This window comes from Cyprinodon tularosa, unplaced genomic scaffold, assembly GCF_016077235.1.
Source record: "Cyprinodon tularosa strain WSP-4 unplaced genomic scaffold, ASM1607723v1 ctg112, whole genome shotgun sequence".
Classification (NCBI taxonomy): Eukaryota; Metazoa; Chordata; class Actinopteri; order Cyprinodontiformes; family Cyprinodontidae; genus Cyprinodon; species Cyprinodon tularosa.
This window is the reverse complement of record NW_024037916.1, coordinates 581,173-605,927: the sequence shown is the minus strand read 5'-3', so window position 1 is coordinate 605,927 and position 24,755 is coordinate 581,173. Positions and strand designations below refer to the sequence as shown.

The following is a 24,755-nucleotide window of genomic DNA, read 5'->3' as shown; positions in this document are numbered from 1 at the left end:
TTTCATACTACATGTGCATCTTTCCATTCTATGTTATTACATAGTAAAAATAGTCTGAGATATTCCAGGTAATGAAAATAGAATAAATCAAAATTTACAAAAATACATTCCAAAATATTTTTATGAAGCAATACCTATGGTTTAACAGCTTGTAAAACCAACCACAGGATTAATTATCTGTTTATCAGTGTCTAAAATCCCAGTGGAGAACCTTGGGTACTCTTTATCTGAACAGTACTTCGGTTCTCATTGATGACACAATACTAACCAAAGGTTGGCTCTTGAAAAAATATGTGCACACAAAGAGGTCATGGTTTACTCAATGACGCTAAGGTGCGCTGCCAATCAAGCCCTCATCACCATTCCTCCACCACCTTCCTTCACACTTAAATTATGGTGCCTCATGACTTTGATCTGATCCGTACAAAGGATGCTGTCCTAGAAGCGCTGGCTTACCAACAAGCTCAGCTTCTACCTGAACTGTTCCCGAATGTGAATTCCTTGACTCAAAATCTTCTGGACAGTGTTGAGTTTGCTGATCTGTATCTACAGCAATCATTGGGCGAGAGGGCACACCCTGGACAGTTCTCATACTGTAGAGAAGATTAGAGATACCAATTAACCTACAAATCATGTTTATGGACTCTGGACTCCAGAGAATTCACACATGTATGGGGAGAGCAGAGGATGCCAACTTCATGCAGGAAAATCCCAGCCCAGGATTCCTACCAAGGACCTTCTGAGTGCAAGAAAACCCTGCAGACAACGGTGCTACCATGCAAGCCCAGACTTACGCTCACCGTCATCTAATCAAATAAATAACAAAAATAGAGAAAGGGTTTGGGACAGGCCTGTGCAACTAGAAATTATAAATAATGTCAAAAGAAAAATACTCTTATCAACTGTAAAACTGCACAATAGATCAAGTGATATTTAAACATTGATACAGTGTTCAGGGTTTTTTCCACAGTAAAGATAAGGAAGTAGCTCTCAAGCTATCTTACCTGAATTGTGACAAGGTTTCTTTGACAGAAGCAACTCATCATTACCCGACTTCTATTGACGTTGCTGCTTGGTGAGAGGTGGAGATAAAGGTAAACAAATCACACCAATGCATCGTGACAAAGCTATGCTGATGCAACTGCAATCTTAGAAAAAAAACTAATATCGCAGGAAATAAAAAATCTTAGGTAAATGAACACAAAATCGATATGAGGGGATTATATAAAGAAATGAGTGCAGAGATTAGACCAGGATTTGGCTTATTTATCGAGTTAAATGTTAAATATTTTATTATTTTCATAGATGCACCAATAATGTATTAAATCAATCTAAGGTGTCCATTTAAAAGCATGCAAAAAAAAACAGTAAGGTCAAAACATCAATCGAATTATAATTTCTATAAGCAATAGTTCTACGCTTTCAATCGGTTCTCCATGTCTTTATTATCATAACGTTTATGCTGATCTCTCTTTGTTCACATGGCAGGCTGCTTTACAACATTGACGAATATGGGCTATAAATAGGATACAAAGGTAATGATTAACTTTGACTCTAAATGAAAATCAGCTTGTCAGAGGTGGTATTAAACGTGCTGATCTGGTGACCTGAGCTTTATATGTGTTTCAATTAGAGTCTAAGTCAATAGTTTTATTAGAGCGCCTGATGTCCTGGGGTGACAGACGAATGGAAAATTACAGCTTAAAAAGGAGCAGGGTTCAAACGTGAAGAGAATGAGGAGGAACTGGTATGTTTAACTGTTGTAAGCACCTTTAAAACAACAGACAAACTCAAAACAGATTAAACAAAATGGCTTTACTCTTCAGATTTTAAATCTATAAAAAAAAACTACTTAAAAAAATTAACCCCTTTGAGGGTTAGGGTTAGGAAATGAGGAAAGGAAGGATAAAGAACTTGTGTAAGACGTATCCTGTGGCTGTGAAACTTCTTACACACTTTATTTTTTCTGAGTGCTTGCCAGCATTCATTAGAAACCGAAGCTGCACGCAGAGAAGAAAGCAGAAATCTATTTTCCGACGTGGAGCATGTGTAACATCATACCGCCTTTTTTACCGTTGATTTTGTTTTTGCCCTTCCCAGATCACAAAACAGAGACTGTTGTCAACATAAGAGAACTGTTGCACATTCAGACAGTTTGTGACGTGCATGAAAATAGTAAAAAATTTTAAATATATCTATTTTTGTTTTGTTTTTTTACTGTTTAAGTATCATTTGTTACTAAATCAACTGAAAAAACCTTTGGTCATAAATAAAAAATATCCAAATAAATAAATACAATCTATGCTTTGAAAGCTTATTTTAGTATGTGTTTTATTGTAAATCTGTATCATGTTTGCAGGTACACTGTGCAAAACAAGGGCAAAAAAAAAACAACTAATTTTTTTATATTTCTATGCAAAGCTGATACAAATAGGTTCCCCGCAAGACAACTGTTCTAAAACTCAACCACAGAATCTTATCTTCCACACTTATGGGTACTTCTAATAAAGATGTTTAATCACAGTAGCAGACCTTCGCACTGAGATTAAGAATATACAGAGCATTTATACACTGGTAATAAAATCCAACATCAACACTACAAAAAAATTAAATCTAAATATGTTTTTTTTTTTTTATAAGTGCATTTTGTCTTGTATTGAGGAGTTAATTGAGAAGCTTTGCAAATGGAACAAGACAATTTACATTTAAAATAAGAAAAAACTATTGCATTATCTTATTTCAGGTGCATATCTAATTATCTTATTTTAAGAGTAAAATACTAATTCCATTGGCAAATTATCTTATTAACCAGCTCAAATTAAGTGTAAATAAGCTTCATTTAAGAATTTTTTTTACTTACTTCTAGGTCATTTTTGCAGCGAAAAAAGTGATTTTCCATTTTGTTTTTCAAATCATAAGTGTCACCCATATTGGATCACTGCTCTATTAAGGTTGAAATTCATTTTAGTAAGATAATATCCTTCCTTTTTTTAGACAAATATAAAGTTTGAATTCTTAATGCATGAAACTGTTTCCATGGAGTTTAAATCAAATCTGCCCCAAGACCTTCTAAAGCACCTCTTACACCTAGCTGTGGTCTGCAGGGTTCAAAGAAAAGTGCCAGACAGAGATAATTGGCTTCTAAGGGATTCTGTAAAAGAAAGAAAATGGTTATATTTGCTGATCATAGCATCCAGTACTAATTTGAATAAAAAAAACAAAAAGATTTAGCGTTATATAATCCACAGGGGGCCTCTTAAGAAAGCTTTCAGAACCCTGCACAGATGAACGCCACTAGTGACCTAAAGGTTGCATATTTCCATCAAAACATATTTTAATTATGTATCATTCTGCATTCTATAATTTACATATTTTAATAATTAAATTAAAAAGGAAAATACATATAAAGTAAATAAATTTAATAAATTTATATTATTAATATATTTATATTAAGGTATTTATTTCTATCATTAATATATTAACAAGGCTTATAACTTGTACTATGTGATATCTGGATTATTTTCGAATAACAGCCAACCAAATATTGTATCCATTGAAAATGACCATGGCGTCCTTGGATGCCATCCAGGGACTCCATGGTCATTTCAGTACTGCACACACAGATACTTTGAGTTCAGTTGCAGCTAGAGGAGAATCCAGACACAGAGCTAATGGCCAACATGGGCCACATCTGTCATCTTCCTGCGGCTAGGGAGATTGCTGCTCATATGTGCAAAGTCCTGACAGTAAAATCTCTCATTTCATTTTTAAAACAAATGTCTCAGAGTCTGGAAACACATCAAGCCACACTCGGTATCTGGGACGCTGCAAAGACTAGTGGATTATTGCAACTGATGGGTGGGTGGATAGGGATATAAGATGCAAGAATGAATGACAGTTATTAGTACTGCTTGTGTGTGTGTGTGTGTGTGTGTGTGTGTGTGTGTGTGTGTGTGTGTGTGTGTGTGTGTGTGTGTGTGTGTGTGTGTGTGTGGGTGTGTGTGTGGGGTGTGTGTGTGTGTGTTTTAAATCATCGGTGACACTCTAAATAGTTTGATTATGGAGTATTTCTAATAAATGCATGTTTACACCTCATAGAGCACCTAAAGGAACTGAGTGGCATTGGTGGAATTTTCTTTGTGCTAATTATACGCAGCTCTCCTTCCCTAACCATAAATACTACGACTGTAACTGAAGGCCACATGTACCACACAGACAAGGTTTATATGTTTTTAAAGAAGCCTTTCTGTTTATTTACCCAGAGGAAAATTATTAACAGTGAAGGTTTTCAGCTTTTTATCTAAACACTTCCTGTCAGTCTCAAATGTATTCATCTGACGCCTGAAGGCTGAAACCTCTGAAGCTTTATGGTTTGTGTTTATATAACAATAAAAACCCTGTTCACAACCCACATTCAGCTGCCTTACAGGAGCAACTTTCTGATAGTGAAGCTTCTTTAATAATCCACTAGACCTAAATTCCAATTATGATTAATGAAGAAAACACAGTTAATACCAAAGTGTGACATAAACAATAAATCAATAATTTTATTATTTTGCTCCAACAGATTGAACCTATGTAATAATAACTGTTATTTGTATCACCTTTTTTCTACCACTTCTAGGCAAGGCAAGGCAAATTTATTTGTATAGCACAATTCAGTACAAAGACAATGCAAAGTGCTTTACATGATTAAAATATAGGAAAATAAAACAGAAACAAAGCAAGTAAGTAAGACTAATGGATGGCTTTATCTTTTCCTTTTACTCAGTTATTTCTTCCTCCGCTCAAGTTTCAATATTTAATATGTGCAGCTGGAGACAACTTCACAATAATATGCTTTTCTATGTGTATGTCATTTGGATACTATGTGAAAGAGTAATAAAAAACAGCACATTACACAGAGCTGCAAACAAAAATAAAACATATTGAAATAAATATTTGGCATTCATTTATATTCAACTACTGCTCAAATATTTCTAAAGGAAATCCTGTAACTTCCTGTCTCAGAAGTCAAATTATTCATAAAGAATTTATTTAAACCGGTGTGTTATTTTCATAATGAACAAAGCAGAGTGCTTGTTAGATAATATTGGTGAATAGAGTGAGAGAGATGCAATAAAGATCAAGAGAGCTGTGCAGAATATAAAAGCAGGTGAAGGCTTTAAAACAATATTCCAGATTTGACACTGTTCAGTTCCTCCTCAAAAAATAGAAACAGCTGCCCAAAAAAACAGTGATCAAGGAGAAAATAAACCAGAGATGCAACCAAACTGACAGGTTTTTAAAAACTGTGGAGCTTCTGCATTAGGCATAGTTTTCCTAACTTACAGCCTCAAAATGAGTGCGATTCAAGCAGTTGTTCTCACCATGTGCTTCATGTCTATAAATGCTATAAGTCTTCGGGGTCTCCACAGGTAAAATAAGGAGCAGTTTTAAATGTCTAAGTGAGTAAAGTTGCTCTGCAGACATCAAGAAACACCAGAGAGCTGTGCTTTAAAAACCCTAAAAAAAAATCCTGGATTCTTAGAAAAGTATGAAAATATCTTTTCACGTGAACATCAGAATATATAAAAAAAATAAAATAAATAAAAAGATGAAGTGTCTTCTGACCTTCAGAGTGTTGTCCAACAGGGACCATTACATTCTATGACGCAAAGGTCTTTGTAAGCCTTTGCTTCACGCTTATGAGGAAGAGTTTTTCTGACAATGATGATGCTTGAATTTAATATTACCCCCAACCTTTAAAAAAAGTAGCAGAAATCCTTATTTTTCTCCTTCAAATCATTGACTTTGCTCTGTAGAAACCTGCTTTTTAAGTGGAGGTCCTCTCATATGTTGTGTGTTTGCAGACGGAGACCGGGATGTGACTCAGCAGAGTGTAGCACAGGTGAGGATTTCCCCTCATTGCTCAGTCCTGCCTGATGGGGTAAGAGCATTAAATGAGTCGGAGATGATCAATGCACAGCAGTACAAACATGTAACCATTTTTTTCTTTCCTGCAAAACCACATCTGCAATACAACCCAGAGCAGATTCAAACTTAAGCTGAACCGAGGTATACAAATAAATGCATAAATAGAATATTTTGCACAGAGGCAACTAAAATTGTTGGTTTTATACATGAAATGATCAACACATAGTCAGTTTGCAACAGAACAGACTGGGGAGATGTATTCATTTGTTTCTCATGACTTTATTAGTTAATAACAATCATTGTTTATTTGTTGATTATCTGTCTGTCTTCTCAAACCTCTGGTCGGTCGTGGCAGAGAACTGTTCACATCCAGCCAGGTTCCATCAAGGGTTTCATCCTATTAAGGAGGAATCTCCTCTCCTCTGTCGCTACCTGCATGCTCTACATAGGAAATTCCTGCAATGTCGGATAGTATGCATGAGACTGTCAACTGATGCTACTTGCTCGTCCAGAAGGAATGAAAGCTGCAACAGCCTAATGCAATTTGCCGTGTTTCCTTAGAAAACATTTTAAGCCAATTTTGTTTACTATGGTTTAAATTAAATTACTTTGCAAAGTGTCTTGATATGATATGTTATTAATTAGAATTAAATGAGTAGACTGAATATAATTCCACTGTTTCTTAAGATTAGTTGACATGCATGCTTGCATGACAGTACCACTCAGGCATATCTCAAAAGAAATAAAGACAATCAAAAATTACAGTTATCACTGGAGAAAAAAAAGTTATACTTATTTTATTTACATTTCAATAAAGGTTTATCAAATAGTATGTATCTAGTTGGACATTTTTATAAAATGCTTAATTTGTATTACAGCAATCAAGCTTTTTGCACAGATATTCTATGGTATTTTAATGATTTACATTTGCTGACGAGGTCTATGTCTTCTGCCATCACCTTAATCTTTAACCTCATCCACCAATACTGTAAAGTCTTTGATCTAGGTAAACACACTTGCAAAATCACAATATAAAATTGGTCAGATGTATGAATAATTGTTTGCATTCATCCATGTAAAACAGTTAGTTTTAGTACATAGTTATATAGCAAATAAATATGTATTTTTTCTCTCTCTGTTCCACTGTGGAATAGTAGACTTTCAAAAATGAGCAACTAATCATTAATTCATAATAATAAGACTAAAATTACATGTTACTCAAGTTTGACATATGACATATTTTACTCAAAAATAACTTATCTTAATATTTTTTTTAGTATTGCCGCAGTATGTTTGAATCTGGAGGCAAAAAAATTTTAAATTCTCAGCAGCTTCAAAGGGAAAAACAATAATTATAGGAGCTGAGCGCAGATTGATCAGCGTTTTAGCGATGAGCTCATGAGCATGTTTAAATCATCCTGTCATGTTGCATTCCAACAGGAACGCAGGTAAAAGTCACGCCCTTCTTCCTGCTGTCGTGATGCGTTCAATGCCGTCAGCCCTTCCTTGGCTGACTTAGAAGTAAACTTTAATATCCAAATAAACATTCAGTAAATATTTGATTACATTTTAACATTATTAATCTTCATTTAACCCCCAACATAAAACGAGTACAGATACCGGCGCGCGGATACAATAAGTGAACGTTTGAAGCTCGTTTTAAAATCTTGTGAAGTTGCACATCTCGCGCTGTTTCCTATCTCTGTGGAATCTCAGGTGGGCAGGCCGCGCGCACCTCAGCTCCACCCCTGCCGGTGATTCATCCCTCCAGCCTCACTTAAAAAGTCCTACCTGAGCCGTGTGTCGCAGAGAGAGCTGCCAGGTGGTTTCCTGCTGCCCTGTAAGATCTAAGGAAATCTTAATAAGGATCATCCACACTTCAAAGAGGATCCTGAAGAAGTGAGTTTCTCGCTTTAAATATTTAAATGTGACAGGGGGGATGCTTTTTAAACGTATACAGCAGATAAACGCATTCTCTAAATAGTTTATAGTACATTAATCTGTTAATTATTTATTTGAGACGTGTTTTTCTCACGAAGTGGTGCGTTTGTGCTTGCATGTGCGCGTGAAAGTCTAGTAACACAGCTGCAACGTAATATAACACCGTGTAGTTGCATGCAAACACGAATTACAGTAACTGAGTGTCCTGTATTTCTGTGTTGACATCAGTTGTTATTCAGATTTTCGAAACATTCTTCTGTTACAATACAAATAATTATATATAAATTCTTTAAGGGAAGCTGGATATATTATTATTATTATCATGGAGATTCTAGGCATATTTCTCCATCATACCGTTGCTGTGAGGTTAATAAAAAGAGCAGCTGGAAGTATCGTTTCCTTGGTGACCGTGTCTCCAGCTGTATTTTTAGTAGGCTTATATTCTTTTCAATGTCAAATTTAATGATTAATCTGCTTTGGCTGTTTAGATCTTCACTAATATATATGTGTTATTATCTCTCTTTTTTTTAATAATCTGCATAAATTGTTCTCCCCACCACAGACAAGTTTGATTAAAGGCTGAGTAGATTTTATTTTTGCATTTACAGTCCTTGTTGTCTGCTCCCAGAGTTGGGAAATAATGAAATAAAGCCTCATGCAGGGCCCGCCTAAAGCAGCAGGAAGCAATCCTGTTGAAACTTGCCAGAGCAGGTGTAGTTGCAAGAAACTGTTTATCTTTTTTTTTTTGTCACTGTGTTCCTGGTACTGAGAGAAACAAACTGTTGAGAAAGGGACCCCCCCCTCCCCCCATGCACACATAGAATTGTATATCCCCTTTGTACTTCTCTCCAGCTAGAAACAAATTAATATCTCAAGGTTTTCAGTCCATGAAAAAGCTACTTTAGAGTCCAGAGTGTTCCTCCTGAGTCAGTAAATTTCCAGTAAGTGCAGAAACATGTGGAGCTAACAGCAGAGCAATTACTCCCAAAAAAAGAATTCACAGCTTGGACATCGGCATGTCAGAGCTCACATTGTGCGTGCAACTGTCTGTTTGTATGTATTTATCTGAACCCGCAACATCCACATAAACATGAACTCTTTGGAATAGGGAAGTACTCTTATCTCAAGTAAATCTGTGTTCGTGTGAGAAGCCTTTAAAAAAAAAAACAAAAACAAAAAACACACACACACACATAGAGCAAATATCCCTGACTCACATTTGACAATAAATGTCATATAAAGTGGTTCATGGGTCTAGAAGATCTCATTTGAACCTGGACACACAATACAACATTTTATTGTGTCACATAATGTGCACAAAGATGTAAAACAAAACTCTTGTGCATAAAATATGCATTTTATTTGTGGTGATTTTATTTAATAAAGCAAATATCCATGCAACCTTTTTTCGAGTCAAGCAAGCTTCCCCCTAAACACAAAGAAAAAATAATTTATTTCCTGATTTCAATAAATTTAAGAAATGATGGGAAAATAAAACCTGTTTCCTGATTAGTCTGTTTAATTATATAAAGACTCCTTTCTAAGGGTTTGGGATTTCAGTGAACAATAGGGACAGCAATTATCCCAAAAATGTAGAAAAAGGAGAGGTCTGTCTACCAGAATTACTCCAGGAGTGGACTAGGTCACCCTAAGGGAGCCAATGAAGAAACATCTAAAGGACTGTGGGTCTCAGTTAAAGAAACTGGACATGAGAGCCTCCCGTGGTGAAAAAAAAAAAGGCTCACTAAAAAATGAAAACTATCAAACACAGTGGTGGTAGCATAATGGTCTGTGGATCCTTTGCTTCTTTTGAACTTGGATAACTCTCTTAAATTGATGGAACTATAAATTCTGCTTGATAAGAGTAAATATTGAAGGCGGATGTGATTCATTTCTAACCTTTAGCTGAAGCAGACTCCTGTTATGCAGCAGAGCAGTGATCAAAAGCAGAATTCCCTTTTTGAATGGTTCAGAAAAACAAATTAAAAGATTGCATCTGCAATTGGATCTGATTGACATAACCTTAAACAGGTGGAAACCATCCCTATGTACCTCAATTAAAACTATTAGAAAACATGATTTTAAGTTTTGGCACTAGACAGTGTTGGTTTGGGTAGCTTGTCTTCCCTTTATTATAAAATTATCAAAAAATCCCTTGTTGTGTTCAAGAAGATCTGTCTGATATAAAACGTTTTTTAGAGTAAAACGGGAAGAAAAAGTCTTAAAAGAAAAAAAATCTTTGCATCTTTTAAAACATCTTCCCGTTGTTTCAGAAAGATGTTTGCTGCCTCTTTGGTTTCCCCCAAAAAAGAAATAGAAAATGTTTGTTTTTTTTGTTTTTTTTCCGGCAACCGCACATATTTTTCTCCTGTTGAGTGGATGCTGGTTCTTTTGCCTCTTGGCTGTTTTGTATGTTGAATGGTGGCATTTAGAGTGAAACATTTTATACCGACCACATTAGTTCCAACCTGCCTATTTGCAGGAAAGTAATTTTTCATGTCTCTCTCTCTTTCTATATATATGTATGTATAATAACTGTGATTATATGACTCCAGTATTAGTACGTGTTGAACCCTTTTTGGCCCGATCATTGGTTCAGATCTGTCGTTCTTTAGAGAATCCAAATAGCTTAAAGAAAGTCAGAATTTTTAAAGAAAATAGACTGTTTTTTTATGAAAATCTGCAATTCAGTTAAACTAATATGCTATGTTCTAAGTAAAAAAAATAATCTGAACAAAATTATGAAGGATAATGAAGAAAGCAGATCTGGTCTAAACTTTGTTATCAGTAAGAGGTTCATGCCTTGGTTTGTCACTTTCCAAGCATAGATTAATCCAATAATCCAGTCATAAGATAAATCTTTAATTTGAATATCATGTATTGCTTTGGTGTCATTGTGTCAATTAAAATGTGATGTTTTCCCTCCATATCTCTCTGTTTTAGGTGTAAACAAGACTCCCAGCCAAGCCCTGTATTTATCGTACTTCATTAAGGACATGCTGTTGATTTCTCCCGGCTGGGTCAGTTTGTGACGACTTGAACAAGATGAGGACTGGCGTCTGTTTGCTCGTGCTGTGTGTGCTGTCTGCAGCTGCCGTTCGTACCAGTAAGTTGAAACTTCCCGAATGATTGATATTTGTTGCAAACGATGAAGCAGTTTGAAAGATAAGTTCTGTCTAAAGTTAGAACTGTTATTTTTTACTCGTGTAGGTGACCTTAAAGAAGTGTTTGCCTGAAAGCGTACTGTTCATCTTTAGTCCCTGTATTCTCATCATTGACTCAGTGGTATGCAGTCTGTTTCCACTAATTAACTCAAAGGCTTTAGTTCTTGCTGTGAATCTGTAGCTAACAAAGAGCAGAGCTATAGAAAAGTAAGAGCATCGACTCAATGTGAATCCTATCAATGAATGTAGCTAACAGCTTTTTTTTTTTCTGGTCTATTGAAAGATAAAAAAGGACTGAGTGTGAGTGCTATAATATAACACCATATACGGCTGCTCTGTGTATTTTGATTGAGATTATTTTAGGATTTGATATTATCTGTTAGGGCCTGTTGCTCTCCTTCTCTGCCAAAAAAGGGAGATGGAGCTGAATTTTGTCATTTTATTTTATTTATTTATTTTTCAATATCACTCTAGCTTACAAAACCTTTCAGATCTTTCTCCTTTATGTCTTCAGTGTATAGATACAAACTAGAATTACAAGAATGTATTCGTGTTACAACAGTGGTTTCTAGAGAAATGTTGTTCCACTCGTTTTGACTAGAATGTTTCATATCAGCAACACTGGACAATATCCCAGTGTGAATAACGTGTTTAGGGTTATGCCATACACAGATTTTAACTCTAAAACCTCTATTTTGACCAACTGTAAGTCAGGCACGGACAGCCAGAGTGTTTGGATGTCCTGAAATGTGTCCTTGGATTTTTTTTTTTTTTTGTTGGTTGATCGATCAGGGTTATAACTTTTTTGCCATAGGCAGGTGGATTTGCGGTAGCTTTTCGTTTTAATAATAGATTAATCATCCAGTTGCCCCCAAAACAGCTTTGGGTAGCTAAAAAAAAACACTTCAAGACCGACCTAACTCTATATCCAAGTTCTAAAACCTTCACATATGAAATAGCCACGATGGATGTGGTTAGGCAAGACAGTGGTGTTCACTATTTACCATTGAAGAGAGTAAAAGGTTAATGAGGTTAGAACATGGTGGAAAAGAAGCGAAAAAACAATTAATGAGCATAAAAAAGCAACTGGAAAAGACAAGCAATCAGAAAACATGATGGGAAATAATGAAAGAAAATTAGATTTTTAAAAAACAACAAGAATAAACAAACAAAAGTTGATTAAAAGAAAAGGATGGAATAAGACCTTATTAATAAGAGCACAGAAAAGTCAACTGATGTGGCAAGGACATAATAAGCAGACAGGAACCCAAATGAAAACCAAAGCCAATGCTTCTTACCATCACAACCAGAGGATCTTACATCTTGACTGTGGCTCAAGGCACTGATGTGACGTTTTCATTATAATTCAGACCGCAGGTCATTTTTGATTTATGTCTTTAACATTACAGTTGTTTTGCCTGTTTAGAGCTCTGAATTCATGGACCTCTGTAATCCGATAGTAACTGATTGGTCTGAGGGGAAGCATTAGAATAGCCTTGCTTGATTTAGAAAACCTTGCAACTTCATGGTGCAGGAGAAGAGCTTATTTAATTAACATATTATTTTATGACATTTTGATGCAAGTCTTAAAGTACTTTATGCATTCATCTCTACAGAGCTAAAATCATATGGTTAAAGAAACTTAATGTTCTTAAAAATTATTATCAGTTGGGAAAACTTAGTCTTAAGAAGCAGATGACACTGCTGTAATGGGTTAAAAGCTCTGAACACAGAGAAACGCTGGATAAAGGACTAAACAACTGTATGTTATTTTCTATGCAAGTTAACCAGCTTTGTAAACAGTTGCCTTACTGTACTGATGGGACCCAGGAGAGGAATTTGCATTCAGGAATGGTTTGTCACTTTTGTTGCCCAGGTACATCGCCACCAGGGAAACCCCGTATGGTTAGCTGCAGATCCCGAGACAAGGAGACGTTCTCCTGCTGGTGGGAGCCTGGCTCTGACGGAGGGCTGCCAACCACACACCGCCTCTACTTCATGAAAGAGAGGTCAGCTTATTCTTCATCTATAACCTTTTGATCTTTTGCTCTTGATTCAGCAGGTCACAGTAGAGGCAGACATTGGGGGAAAAAGGGGAGGGACGAATGGCAGAATTCCTCAGCTGGGGTTTATAATCACTATATTTTTTTTTGTTTGTTCTAGCCACAAGGCCAGCAGATGGCCCATAGAGTCGCTGATAAGTTTATCAGCCACACTGATGAGAGTAAACCCCATTTTTAGTTGTAATGTGCTCCATAGAAATGCTGATGGAAAACTACTGAGTCCTTTGAGTGAGAAATGAGCACAAATTACATTGATGAATGAGTTTAAATCATTTTAAAACCTTAAAGCCTCACAGCTTATTACATTAAGAGTTCAAAATCAAACTCTAGTTAACAGCTTTCTATCGTGTTTTTAGAGCTTTTAAAAGTAAGACGTCTGTGTTATATGCTTCAATGTAATGTACCAAACTACAATGCCTGGTGAGGAATATCTCCTCAGTTGCAGAGAAAGTTTAATATACGTTCAAAGCTTTTTTTTAGACTTTCTTGAATTCCCTTATTGTTTTTCCTTGTACTTATTTTATTTATTTATTTATTTTTTGTCAGATTTCTCATATATTCTTCCCTGTCCTTTAAATCAGGAAAATGAAAAAGTAGAAGTCGGGATATGCTGAAGTCTGAAAGTAAACAGAGGAAACGATCAGATCAGTTTTTATTTATGGCACCTTTGAACATGAGAGGATCTTTAAGTGCTTTAATTAAAAAAAGAGAGCAAATCAAATGATTTTGATCAGATGATGTTTTCCTAAAATCTGCTTTAAATACGATAGAGTTGGTGTCCGTAATGGATTTCTGATTGCGTTTTGCATGTACAGATAACGACTTTGCAGATTTTTTAAAATTATTTTATGACAGCAGCAGGCAGATTTCTAACAGATCAGCAGCAAATATTACCTTTTTCTTTTTTTTAATGTGTTTTCTATTATTTTTTTCGAGTCCTGTATATATTTAAGGTTTATTGCTTTGATGTTTGGCGTTTGGCTTTGTCACTTTTTAATTTCCCTTTTTCACAGCTCTCCTGTGTTGTTTGCACTGGCAAAGCATAGGCATATGCACCATCTTTTAATGTGCTTAAAGGTTTTATTTTTTTTTATTTTTCAATAAAGGAAAAGTTGTTTTATTCTTTACCCAGCTTCATATAAAGATGAATTTGCTGCTTCCAAAAGCTGGAATGCAGAGTTCCTTTTGTTTTTCTTCCAATAAAGCCAAATCATTTTTCAGGCAAACCTCTCATGGATTGCGTGGAGGATATTAAAAATAGTCTCACCCTAAGCATAACACTTTTTTGTCACCATGCTGTTATCACCGTGGCACTGAGTCAATCCTCTGTCTCAAGTCTGCAGCTGATTCAGATTTTCAACGTAAATTTTTTTTTTTATGATGATGATGATGATTTTTAATATGTCTATTTTTGCTTTGAAATTATCTTGCTTCTCTGCTGACAATAATAAAAAAAAAAATAATTGCCCTATGGGTTTTTGTAGGTCTAGGCGGTCCTCAGACAATAACATGATGATTCATCTTCTTAGAGCTTAAGAGGCCATAGATCAAGAATTATCAGTTTAAAATGTTGTTTTTTACTCGCTGAACAAACTCTGTTCAGTAGCAGGATTTGATAATCATACCCAGAGACTGTCTCACAGTTAAAATGAAACTTGAGACACAAAAGCCTCAGAAAGTCCTTGTTCTTTACTGGAGGAGCCTGAAGATGTTGGAGACCAAATACTCATTATGCTCCAAACGATTGGATGTATGTTTAAGACTAGATTCATTGATTTCTGAGCATCACCAGTTTGGCCAGTGTCAATCATTTATCTCAGTTAAATTTAGGCCACAGATCGCTCATAAAACACAAAGAAATCCACAGAGGAGAAAGTAGCTATGAAGGCAATTCATCGAGGTGGTAAAATCCATTCATCAGCCTAATTGGAAGCATAGATATATTCACATTCACTACAGCTTCAATAAATGAAGAATTTATATATATATATATATAAAAAACAACTGTTTTCTCACCCCTCGTGGGGTGGTATGTGTCATCCTCAAGCTCGGGTCCTCTACCAGAGGCCTGGGAGTTTGAGGGTTCTGCGCAGTATCTTAGCTTTTCCTAGCTAGGACTGCGCTCTTCTGGACAGAGACCTCTGATGTTTTACCTGGAATCTGCTGTAGCCACTCTCCCAGTTTGGGGGTCACAGCCCCCAGTGCTCCAATTACCACTGGCACCACTGCTGCTCTCACTTTCCACATCTTTTCTAGCTCCTCCTTCAGTCCTTGGTATTTCTCAAGCTTCTCGTGTTCTTTCTTCTTGATGTTGCTGTCGCTTGGGATTGCCACATCTATCACTATTGCCTTCTTCTGCTGTTTGTTGATCAACACGATGAAATTTTCTTTGAAATAAACATTGCAAAACACTACCAAAATATTATTTATAGCACAAAAAAGTAGTACAGACTTTCAAATCTAAATGTTGTGTAAAAATATACCAAATTTGGACTCAATCAGATGAATCATATTTATTTTAGAGTGGTATTAGTGAGAAATTTCTTAGGCGGAGAGGCCATTTTGGCACATTTATCCATAAATGTCACCAAACTGTGCCAAATATGTTTTTTACATCAATACTGGGGGTTTGGTAAAACTACGAGGTCATGTAGCAGCTGGACCCGCCGGTGGGTCCGTAGGGTTCAAGGGGTTAGACAATCATCTTTAAAACATTAACATATTATACAGTAGGCGCTTGTAATTCTTGATAAGTTGGCTTTTTTCAAAGAATTATGTGGATTTTATGTCTCTAAACTTGTAATTTCTATCCAGAAAGCGGGCAAAAAAATAACCTTAAACACTGTTAAAAAAAATTACTAGCAGCCAAACTTTGTTTTACTGTATTTGTTTTAATCGTTTTAATTGTTGTGTTTTCTCCAGTAAAACTTTTAGTATTCAGTTATGTGCAACAATTTGTTTCAGCTCTGGCTTCTGTCTTAAATCTCCTTTTTTATGGTTTATTTAGTTACAGTTACATCTACTTGGGTAACTTTTTTTTTTAAGTAAAATGTAATTTTCTAAAAGCACCATAAAGACATATGACATAAACCGTTTATGTTAAATTTAGATTTCACGTTTTGTGATCAAGCTTTTGTGCTTAGTTTTTTTTTAGCTGAGCTCTTTGTGCTATCTGCAGGTTAATTAAAGACAAAGTAAACAATATTACAATACAAACTACTATTAAAATGTACAATACCTACTTTAAATAATGGTTTCATGAGTTTGATATTTAAAACGTATTCTTCATGAATTTGGTATTTTGGAATTGGTTAGTTTTTCTTTATTTTTTTTTACGTTAATATTTTAGTCTTTAAATTACCTACATTTTCACATAACTTTATCTTTCTGTCTGTTATCTTTTTTTGAATAAAAAAATCTGATGTAATGATCAGTTGCTCAGTACTTGAATTGTAGTTTTGCCAAATAGTTTTCACTTCTACTCACCAGTTTTCCCACCTTTAGTAGTTTATAAGTCAGACTCATGCGTAGATTGAAAGCTTGTGTGTTCACTTTTTATATTTCTGTTGCTCACTGCTCACTCCAATATCCTCCCTTTGCTGTTCCGTTTTTTCCTGTGGACAGGGCTAATGGATTTCAGGAGTGTCCTGACTACATCTCTGCAGGAATAAACTCCTGCTTCTTTGACAAGTTGCACACCTCCTTCTGGGCAGAGTACAACCTGACAGTGGTGGCCACAAATGCCCTTGGAAACACCTCATCAGACTTCTTCTTAATACATGATGTGTGGGAATATGGTAAGTTGTGGCTGAGAATGGAAAACAAAAAACAAAGTGTTGTACACAGTGTAACTTTACTGTTTTCCTGTAACCTAAAGAAGTAAAGCAATATAAGTCAACATTTGAAAGACATTTTAAATCTTTGTTGGTTGAAATAGGCTGATAAGTCCATCTATACTCTGTTTCTCATGTGAAAGTTTGGATTCTTGCATATAAAAGTAGTATCCTGTTTACCAGAAAAGATTAGATATCATGATGAGCTGTGTGAAAAGGTTGAGCGCTATGCAGTTCAAGTATTTGGCAGTTCAAACATGGCTGAATTATGACAAATTCACAAGGCCTCAATTCAAAGTGAAGGATTTCATGGCAGGCTGCTGAGTGGGTACTCCGCCTTCCTCCCACAGTCCAAAAACATGACTGTTAGGTTAATTGGCTTCTCTAAATCCCCCTTAGGTGTGAGTTTGTGTGTGAATGGTTGTTTGTCCTGTTTGTCTCTGTGTTGCCCTGCGATTTACTGGCGACCTGTCCAGGGTGTACCCCGCCTCTCGCCTGTAGACAGCTTGCGACCCCGCTTGGGATAATCATGATGGAAAATGCATAGATGGATGGATGGATTTCATGGCACATATCTTTTTCTTAATATTTGCTTAAACGAAAAAGTACACTGCAAATTGTTTTAGAAGGAGAAAGGTTTATCTCATTAATCTGCTCTTTTTCATTAACAGAATGGTCATAAAAAGGTTCTCATCTAAATGTTCTGTAATCTGTCTGGCAAATGAAAGAAAAATACTGTATGTAGACCAAGGGATAGTGTGGTAAAGAAATTTGGGTTGGGAAGGTTTGTTTTCCAAAAACGATAATTTTTTTTGGGTCATGTTTAAAAAATATGACATTAAAGGTCTACTGTTTGACGTACTTAATCTTAAGTTAAATTTTTTGGCTCTTTTTTGGTTCAAAAATCCTCAATCTTTAACAATCTGGAAACATGTCGGCTCAAAGTAGCTGTGACCTCCACTAGAGGGTTGTGTAGGAAGAAACCAACACAGCCGGGAATTATCTTTTCATAGCGAGCTAATGATCAGCTTGGTTTTATTGGCTGCCCTGCCATCTTGAGCTCAGAGAGGAGTGGAAAAGTACTGAGAGAGGAGTGGAGTGAGTAGCAACAAAGAACTATAACAGAATGAGGTAGAACAGGTTCAAGCCTTCTCTGCATGTTGTGTACAATCACAGATCATATTTCACGGGCCTTGTTTGGCGATGGAGGCGGCTGCGTATCTTAGTTTTTTTGTGCCATGACAAAAAAAACAGCAACTCGGCTACTCTGCTGTTTTCCATATATATATATATATATATATATATATATATATATATATATTAGGGGTGGGTATTGGCAAAGAAGTCATGATTCGATTCGAATCATGATTCACATGCCACGATGCGATTCTATCACGATGCATCACGATACTTGAAATATTGCGATGCATCGCGATGCGTTGCGATATTTTCACTGAACACTGTAAGAAAAGGATACAGCCCTTACCATAGTGTGTGATCTGGATAGTGTCTTCAATTGATAAATAACTGAAAGCAACTGAATTCATACATAGCTGTATTTATTGAAACGACTCTTGGAGGTGTTGCCATGAAAACAAATACTGGACACAAATATTACTATTACTGGCGTGGACACACTGACAAAAAGATCTTAGGATTCATCAAACTTAAAATAACAAAATAAGGATAATCAGTGCCGTTTACATGGCCTCAGTGGTCCTTTAAACCAATGAAACGAAAACATTCAAATGTATATTCCCCCTTTATGTGCATCATATCAATTTCATTTTTACCTTCTTTGTTTTAAAGCCAGAATGCATCCAAGCATCTGACTTGAAATGTGATGGAGCCGCGGGGCGAATTTTCTCAGTGTCCTCCATGTTTTATTTCATATGACTCGTCTCAGTATCCCACGGTCGGAAATGCTAGTGACACAAGGCAGCGGGCGTCAACACATTTGAGCAACATCTGCTGGACTGGAAGTTGTATTCCACTTGATTTGGCTGATGTGCGCCAACCATTAATGCATTTTATTTGTTCATTTTTTAAAATTAAGAATCGATTCTTGCCTTCAAGAATCGATGCAGTAGATCACAAAAATTAGAATCCCGATGCATCGTCATGACGATTATTTTGCACACCCCTAATATATATATATATATATATATATATATATATATATATATATATATATATATATATAAAACAAACAGGCTGTTTGGTGCACATCCAACTCTGTGTGGTTTGACTCCTCCATAAAACTGGACGGGTACAAACTGCAACCAATAAAGAAGTCAGCAAGGATTTACAATCCAATCTGACTTCCATCCCCGTCAGAAAAGGTGCAGAGGAGTGGCAGGGCTTTCAATCCTGAGATTGTGAGTTCGATCCCCCACTCCCACAGACTGCCACTCTGGGTCCCCGAGCAAGACCCTTAACCTCACACTGCTCCCCGGGCGCCTCACAATGGCAGCTCACTGCTCCCCAAGGGGATGGGTTAAATGCAGAGAAGTTAAAAAAAAAAAAAAAGAAAAAAAAAGATAACATCTCTGCAGACACAAGGTCTGGGCAATAAATCCATATCAATGTATATCAAAGTAAACACCTGATCAATATTAAAATGAGATGCGTCTGATGCATTTTTCAGTAATAACACTGATCCAAAGATCCGAAATGGCCCCTCACCCTAACTCAGCAAGACTAAGAAATGTTGTTCATTTCTTTAAACTGTTTAATTGGCTGGCCAAATTAAAAAGGTTGTGTTTAAATAGCGTTAGGTATGATGAAGCTGTAATGGTAACGGTTATGGTAAGGTTCACGGTTAGGCTGTAAAAAAGTGTTTGAAATTAATGGAAGTCAATGGAGAGTCCCCACAAGAATAGAGAAACGTGATTGTAGGTGTGCATGGTCATTAATTTGTTTTTTTGACAAACTGTCCTTTTGCATGAGCTATAAAATTCAATTTGGCTCTTATCTAAACAAACCACATTTTTTTAGATGTTTGCACTTTCTCCTTCATAGTTTGTGGCATAAAATCAGCTTTGCTTCTTACGCTCTTTCAGATAGGCTAGACTGATGACCAGGAACAGAAAGAGGTGCCTGTCTTTTTCTAAGTAGTGCCGATCGGAGAGCAGAAGTCCAGTCTATGTTGGATAGAGCTGTGCAATATGGCTGAAAAATATATCACCAAATAAGCCTTTCATAACAGACAATTTTGATAATTCTTGATTATTGTTTTTTTCACCTATTTGAAAAAGGGACCACAGGGATAAAAAAAAAATTCTAACCCCAACATAAACTCAATTCATACCCAAGTCTTAAACCTAACACATAACCTTTAAACAGCATTAACCCATCAGGACCCCGCGTCGGTCCCCACTAGAGCAGCCGGTTTGTTATGATTAATGGAAGATGATCATAATAATGTAAGAAATGTCCGTCCGCACACACACCCTGCTGTGATACATGGAAATGGCAGCATTATGCTGATGGGAGGCTTTTTTTCAAAAATGACCTAAACCCAACTTAGAATCTGTATAAGGATAGAAAATTAACATTCTTTTAATAGGATTAAGCTGAACTGTTTTTATTTTTTTTTTTTGGAGAATATTGACCTAAAATTGAATTCTCTAGATGAAGAAAGCTGGGAGAGACAAACCCCAAGAGATTTGCAACTATAACTGCTCCTAAAGTTGAATATTGACTCACAGTAGTGAGGTGAGAAAACATGGAAAAAAAGGGAACATTTTCACAAAGCTGTATGTGTGAGAAGGACGCTGCTTGTTGCTGCAGATAACATATCCAGCTTCAAATCATGTTTGTTGTTCTTGGGAAAGCTCTGTTGAACCTCTTTCAATTCTCACGCTCCACTTTCCTTTTACTAAAGTGATTGTGAGGACATAGTTTTATTAATATACCGTAAATCCTCTAATATAGGCCCGGGCCTTTATTTCACTCAAGTGCATCACGGTCCAGGCCTTTATTGGAAAGAGGCCAGAATTAGAGACAGGCCTCTATTGCTATTTGAGCAAAACAGACTACCAGTTGAATTAATAAAAATGAGATTTTGTGTCTATTTGAAACTATAAAACACTAGGTTCATTTATTGAAAAAGTACAGTTACCATGTTCGCTTGGTTTGAAGTAAAAAAGAAAAAAAAATCCTCCAATTCTGTTTAATCCTCCTCCTCAGTTTCCTCCTCCTCTTCATCTCTCCCTTTAATCTCCTCATCACTCGCGCTCCTCCTCATGTTCTGCTGCGTGTCTGTTCTCTTCCTCGCGCAGACGGGCAGCAGTCAGGGCCTGTCGTCCAGCAGCGCAGGGCTGTGGTACTTGTATGTTACTACCACAAGTATAATGTTGAGGTATGCCCAGAAAAAAAGTTTATAGCCCCGGCCTGTATTAGAGACCGGTCATTATTTACCTCCTCTGACAGCGAGACAGGCCAATGTTAGAGTCCCGGCCGCTAATGGAATACAGGCCAATATTAGAGAATTTACGGTATAATAAAAAGGTAGTAGCGTTGTAGCTATATAGTGTGACTGATTCTGTTGGTATGTTTTCTTTTTTGCACTTAAGCCATTCAGGATGTAATGTCTAACTTATAAAAGTTTTTCCATCGTAATGCTAGAAATGTGCATTTATCTGGTTGATGTAATGGTTGATGTAATGTATCTGGTTGAGACACTTTTCACATTTCAGTTCTGGGCTGATGCAAAGATTACTTTGCCAATATCCGTCCTTCCTCCTATTTGTTCCCCTTTCATGCAGCTCACTGATGCCTATTTATAAAAGCACAGTAGCTTTGGTCAGTATTTCCTATTTTTGTTTTTGTTATGACTTAGATCAAAGACATAAACTCAACCTATTCAGTCTCTTTTAGTTTTAGATTTGTTTTGATAATGTGCAGAGAGGTTAGTTAATTAACCTGAGTTAATGCTGTTTTCTGACTGTGCTTCCTGGTTTCTTTGCCTGGCAGTAAAGCCTGACCCTCCCATGAATGTCACGGTGCTGGCCAACAGCAGCGCTCCCAGTCCGCAACTGGAAATAAAATGGGAAAGCCCGCCAGACGCCGATATCAAATCCGGCTGGGTCACCGCAAAATATGAGCTCAGGTTTAAACCAAAAGACAGTAAGGAGTGGAAGGTGAGTTTTTATATGTGACAGATTCCAAATTGGGTTGAGTTGAAGCTGAGAGGTTCACCATGTTTGTTAGTTCGCCAAAATAAGGGCCCTCAAGGTGACGTCTTATAATCATTTACAGAAATGGTCCTTGGGTTTCTGACTAAAGCAGTCACAACAGATTGTAATCAGATATGTTGAAATGTTTTTTTTTTTTTATGTGCAGCTGAGGAGAGAGTTTTCTGTAGGTGACTTTATTTCGCACTGAATTGTCGCTGTTAAAATAGTATTTTAATGCACTGCAGTTCTGCTGTGATTCAGGCTGTTCTGGTAGTATGCAGCTTTAATTCAATCCAGTTTATTTCCAGAGCGCCAATTCACAACATGTGTCGTCTAAAGGCACGTTACAGAAACAATTCAGCCAGATCATACAGTCAGATTGGTTCAAAATTTTCTAAGGAAAACCAGCTGATTGCATCGACTCATTGCCTCTAAAGCAAACCCTCACACCAAGCATGCTTGTAGCGACAGTGGAGAGAAAAACTCTCTTTTAACAGGAAGAAACCTCCAGGCTTCTTTTGGATAATATTTAAACAAAGTAAAATTTCAAAAATAATTAAAATGATGTATGAAATTATTTTTTGTTTTCTCTTTTTTACACAGAGTAGAGGAGTTCAAAAAGAGACTTATGCAAAGCTGCATGTGGATCCCGGGGTCCTCTACATGATTCAGGTGCGCTGTAAGCTAGACCACGGCAACTGGAGTGAGTGGACCAACACCATATTTTCTGAAATCCCTAAACGTAAGTCTTCAAAACTCCCATCCTGCTCCACCTCACACCCATTTGGCTTACTGGTACTGAAAACCTGTTTGTTTTTTTTCCTGTGTTCTTCTTAGTGCCTCTGATTGACAAATCATTGTGGATTCTGGTCTTTGTTTTCTCCTTGATTCCCTTGTTGGCAACTATAGCCATCTTAGTGCTGAAGAGGAAACTGTAAGTAACAGAAAATTTATTTGGTTTAATGTCTCTGCAATTTTAGAACCAAGACCTGATCACAGTATTGGGGTCTGTTGGAATTAAGCTTTGGGTTGTTGCTATTTTCCTGATATCCCTACCTAACCAGCCATACAGGTTTTCTCTCCCTTGCCTCTTTATGAGATGTGACATGTTACCTCAGGTCTTTAAAGTCAGTTAGGCCTTACGGTTAATTAGTTTGGGTTGTCCATTTCTAGGAAGAGTTTCACTTTATGAACATTTTTCTTTACCATAATGGGCATAAAATGACCTTAAATCGCTTCCCAGGTTTATGGGCAGCAACAGTTTATTTTAACACAAACCTGCCTGCTCCCGACCTGCTACCTCTGTAGAGGGAATCATATTTTCCGTTACTTTCTTCCTACATTTAGAAGCAGCTTTGACATTTGGGTGCATCTTTGCTCGATACCTGATAACTAGATCCTATTCTTGTGTGTTTTATTCACAATTTAATCAAGCTTAAAATGGAGAAATTTATCTTAATTATGTAAGATTGATTGCATCAAATGATTTTTTTGTTTTTTCTTTTTCCTCAGTTTGAAGCAGTGGTTCCTACCTCCTGTTCCTGGTCCAAAGATAAGAGGAATTGATGTTCAGCTTCTTAAGGTAAACAACCCCAAAAATAAAAATAAATGAATAAAAAATCCTGTTTCTTTGACCTTTTTAATAATGTACTGATTTAAATTGTTTAGAGTGGCCGATCTGAAGACATTGCAAATGCCCTCATCACCAGCCAAAACTTTCCTCCCATGATAGCGTGGATCGACCAGGTGGAGGACTACTTGTTGGTGTCAGACAGTGACGAATGGCTTATCAATGATCTATATTTATCTCAACAAAAGAAGAAAATCTTCGCTAATGCCAGTGGCTTACACCTTGACTCAGAAATTCCCCGCGGCGAGGTGACCCCTGTAAAGAATGCCCGAGAAAAAGCTGAGGACAGTTTGGATAAAACGGACACGTTTGAAAGCTCCAATGAGCGTGATGTATTACATATGGATCGGACGCAGCTGCCTGTTGAGAAACAGGAATGTGTGAGTGAGGAAAAAGCATCTCTAACAAACGCAAACCAGCCCCTGCCAAACACCTGCTATGTGGATATTCAGCCACGCGAGACGTCCTGGGAAGCTGGAACACAGTCTGACTATAGCAAAGTGAAAGAGGTGAATGGCGAGAGCATCCTCATCTTCAACAACGAAAACATCCTGCAGGAGGTGAACGCGCCTGATGAATACAGCAGGGTCAAAGAGGTGAATAGTGAGGGAGTTTTCCTGCAGAAACATGACTCATCTGACCCCTACTGTAAGAAAAAAGAAGACCAGTACATAGAGTGGATCAGTCAGAAGCCAAAAATGCCTCATGACAGCGAGCTCAACAAAGGCTTCTGCTTGGAAATGATCGGAAATGGATACGTAGATTCTCCTGCTGGTTTTATTGTGAAGTGATCCATTGAGGTGGGACAGTCGGATCTGTCCGGATTAACTGAGTCACTGGGCAGATGATGCAATGTTATCTGATTATTGCTATCGGCAACTAATTGCACGGTGTTGAAAAGGACAGACTTATTTATGGGATGCACCGGCTGCTCTCCACAGTGGAATGTATTTATCTTGACTGAGGAAGAAAAATGAAATTACTTTGACTTTTGAATTTTCCGCTCAAACGATGAAAGTGGTTCAGCT

The 24,755-nt window shown here is 36.8% G+C and overlaps 1 protein-coding gene across 1 annotated transcript; it reads left to right on the top strand.

The window, feature by feature from the left end:
- The first annotated feature begins 7,673 nt into the window (after positions 1-7,673).
- On the top strand, positions 7,674-24,755 carry prlrb (prolactin receptor b). The gene is made up of 9 exons (XM_038299812.1): positions 7,674-7,815; positions 10,801-10,963; positions 12,898-13,030; positions 16,709-16,881; positions 21,895-22,061; positions 22,701-22,839; positions 22,935-23,031; positions 23,610-23,679; positions 23,766-24,755. The coding sequence occupies exons 2-9, from the start codon at positions 10,903-10,905 to the stop codon at positions 24,516-24,518; spliced, it is 1,593 nt and encodes a 530-aa protein (XP_038155740.1). The 5' UTR covers positions 7,674-7,815; positions 10,801-10,902; the 3' UTR covers positions 24,519-24,755.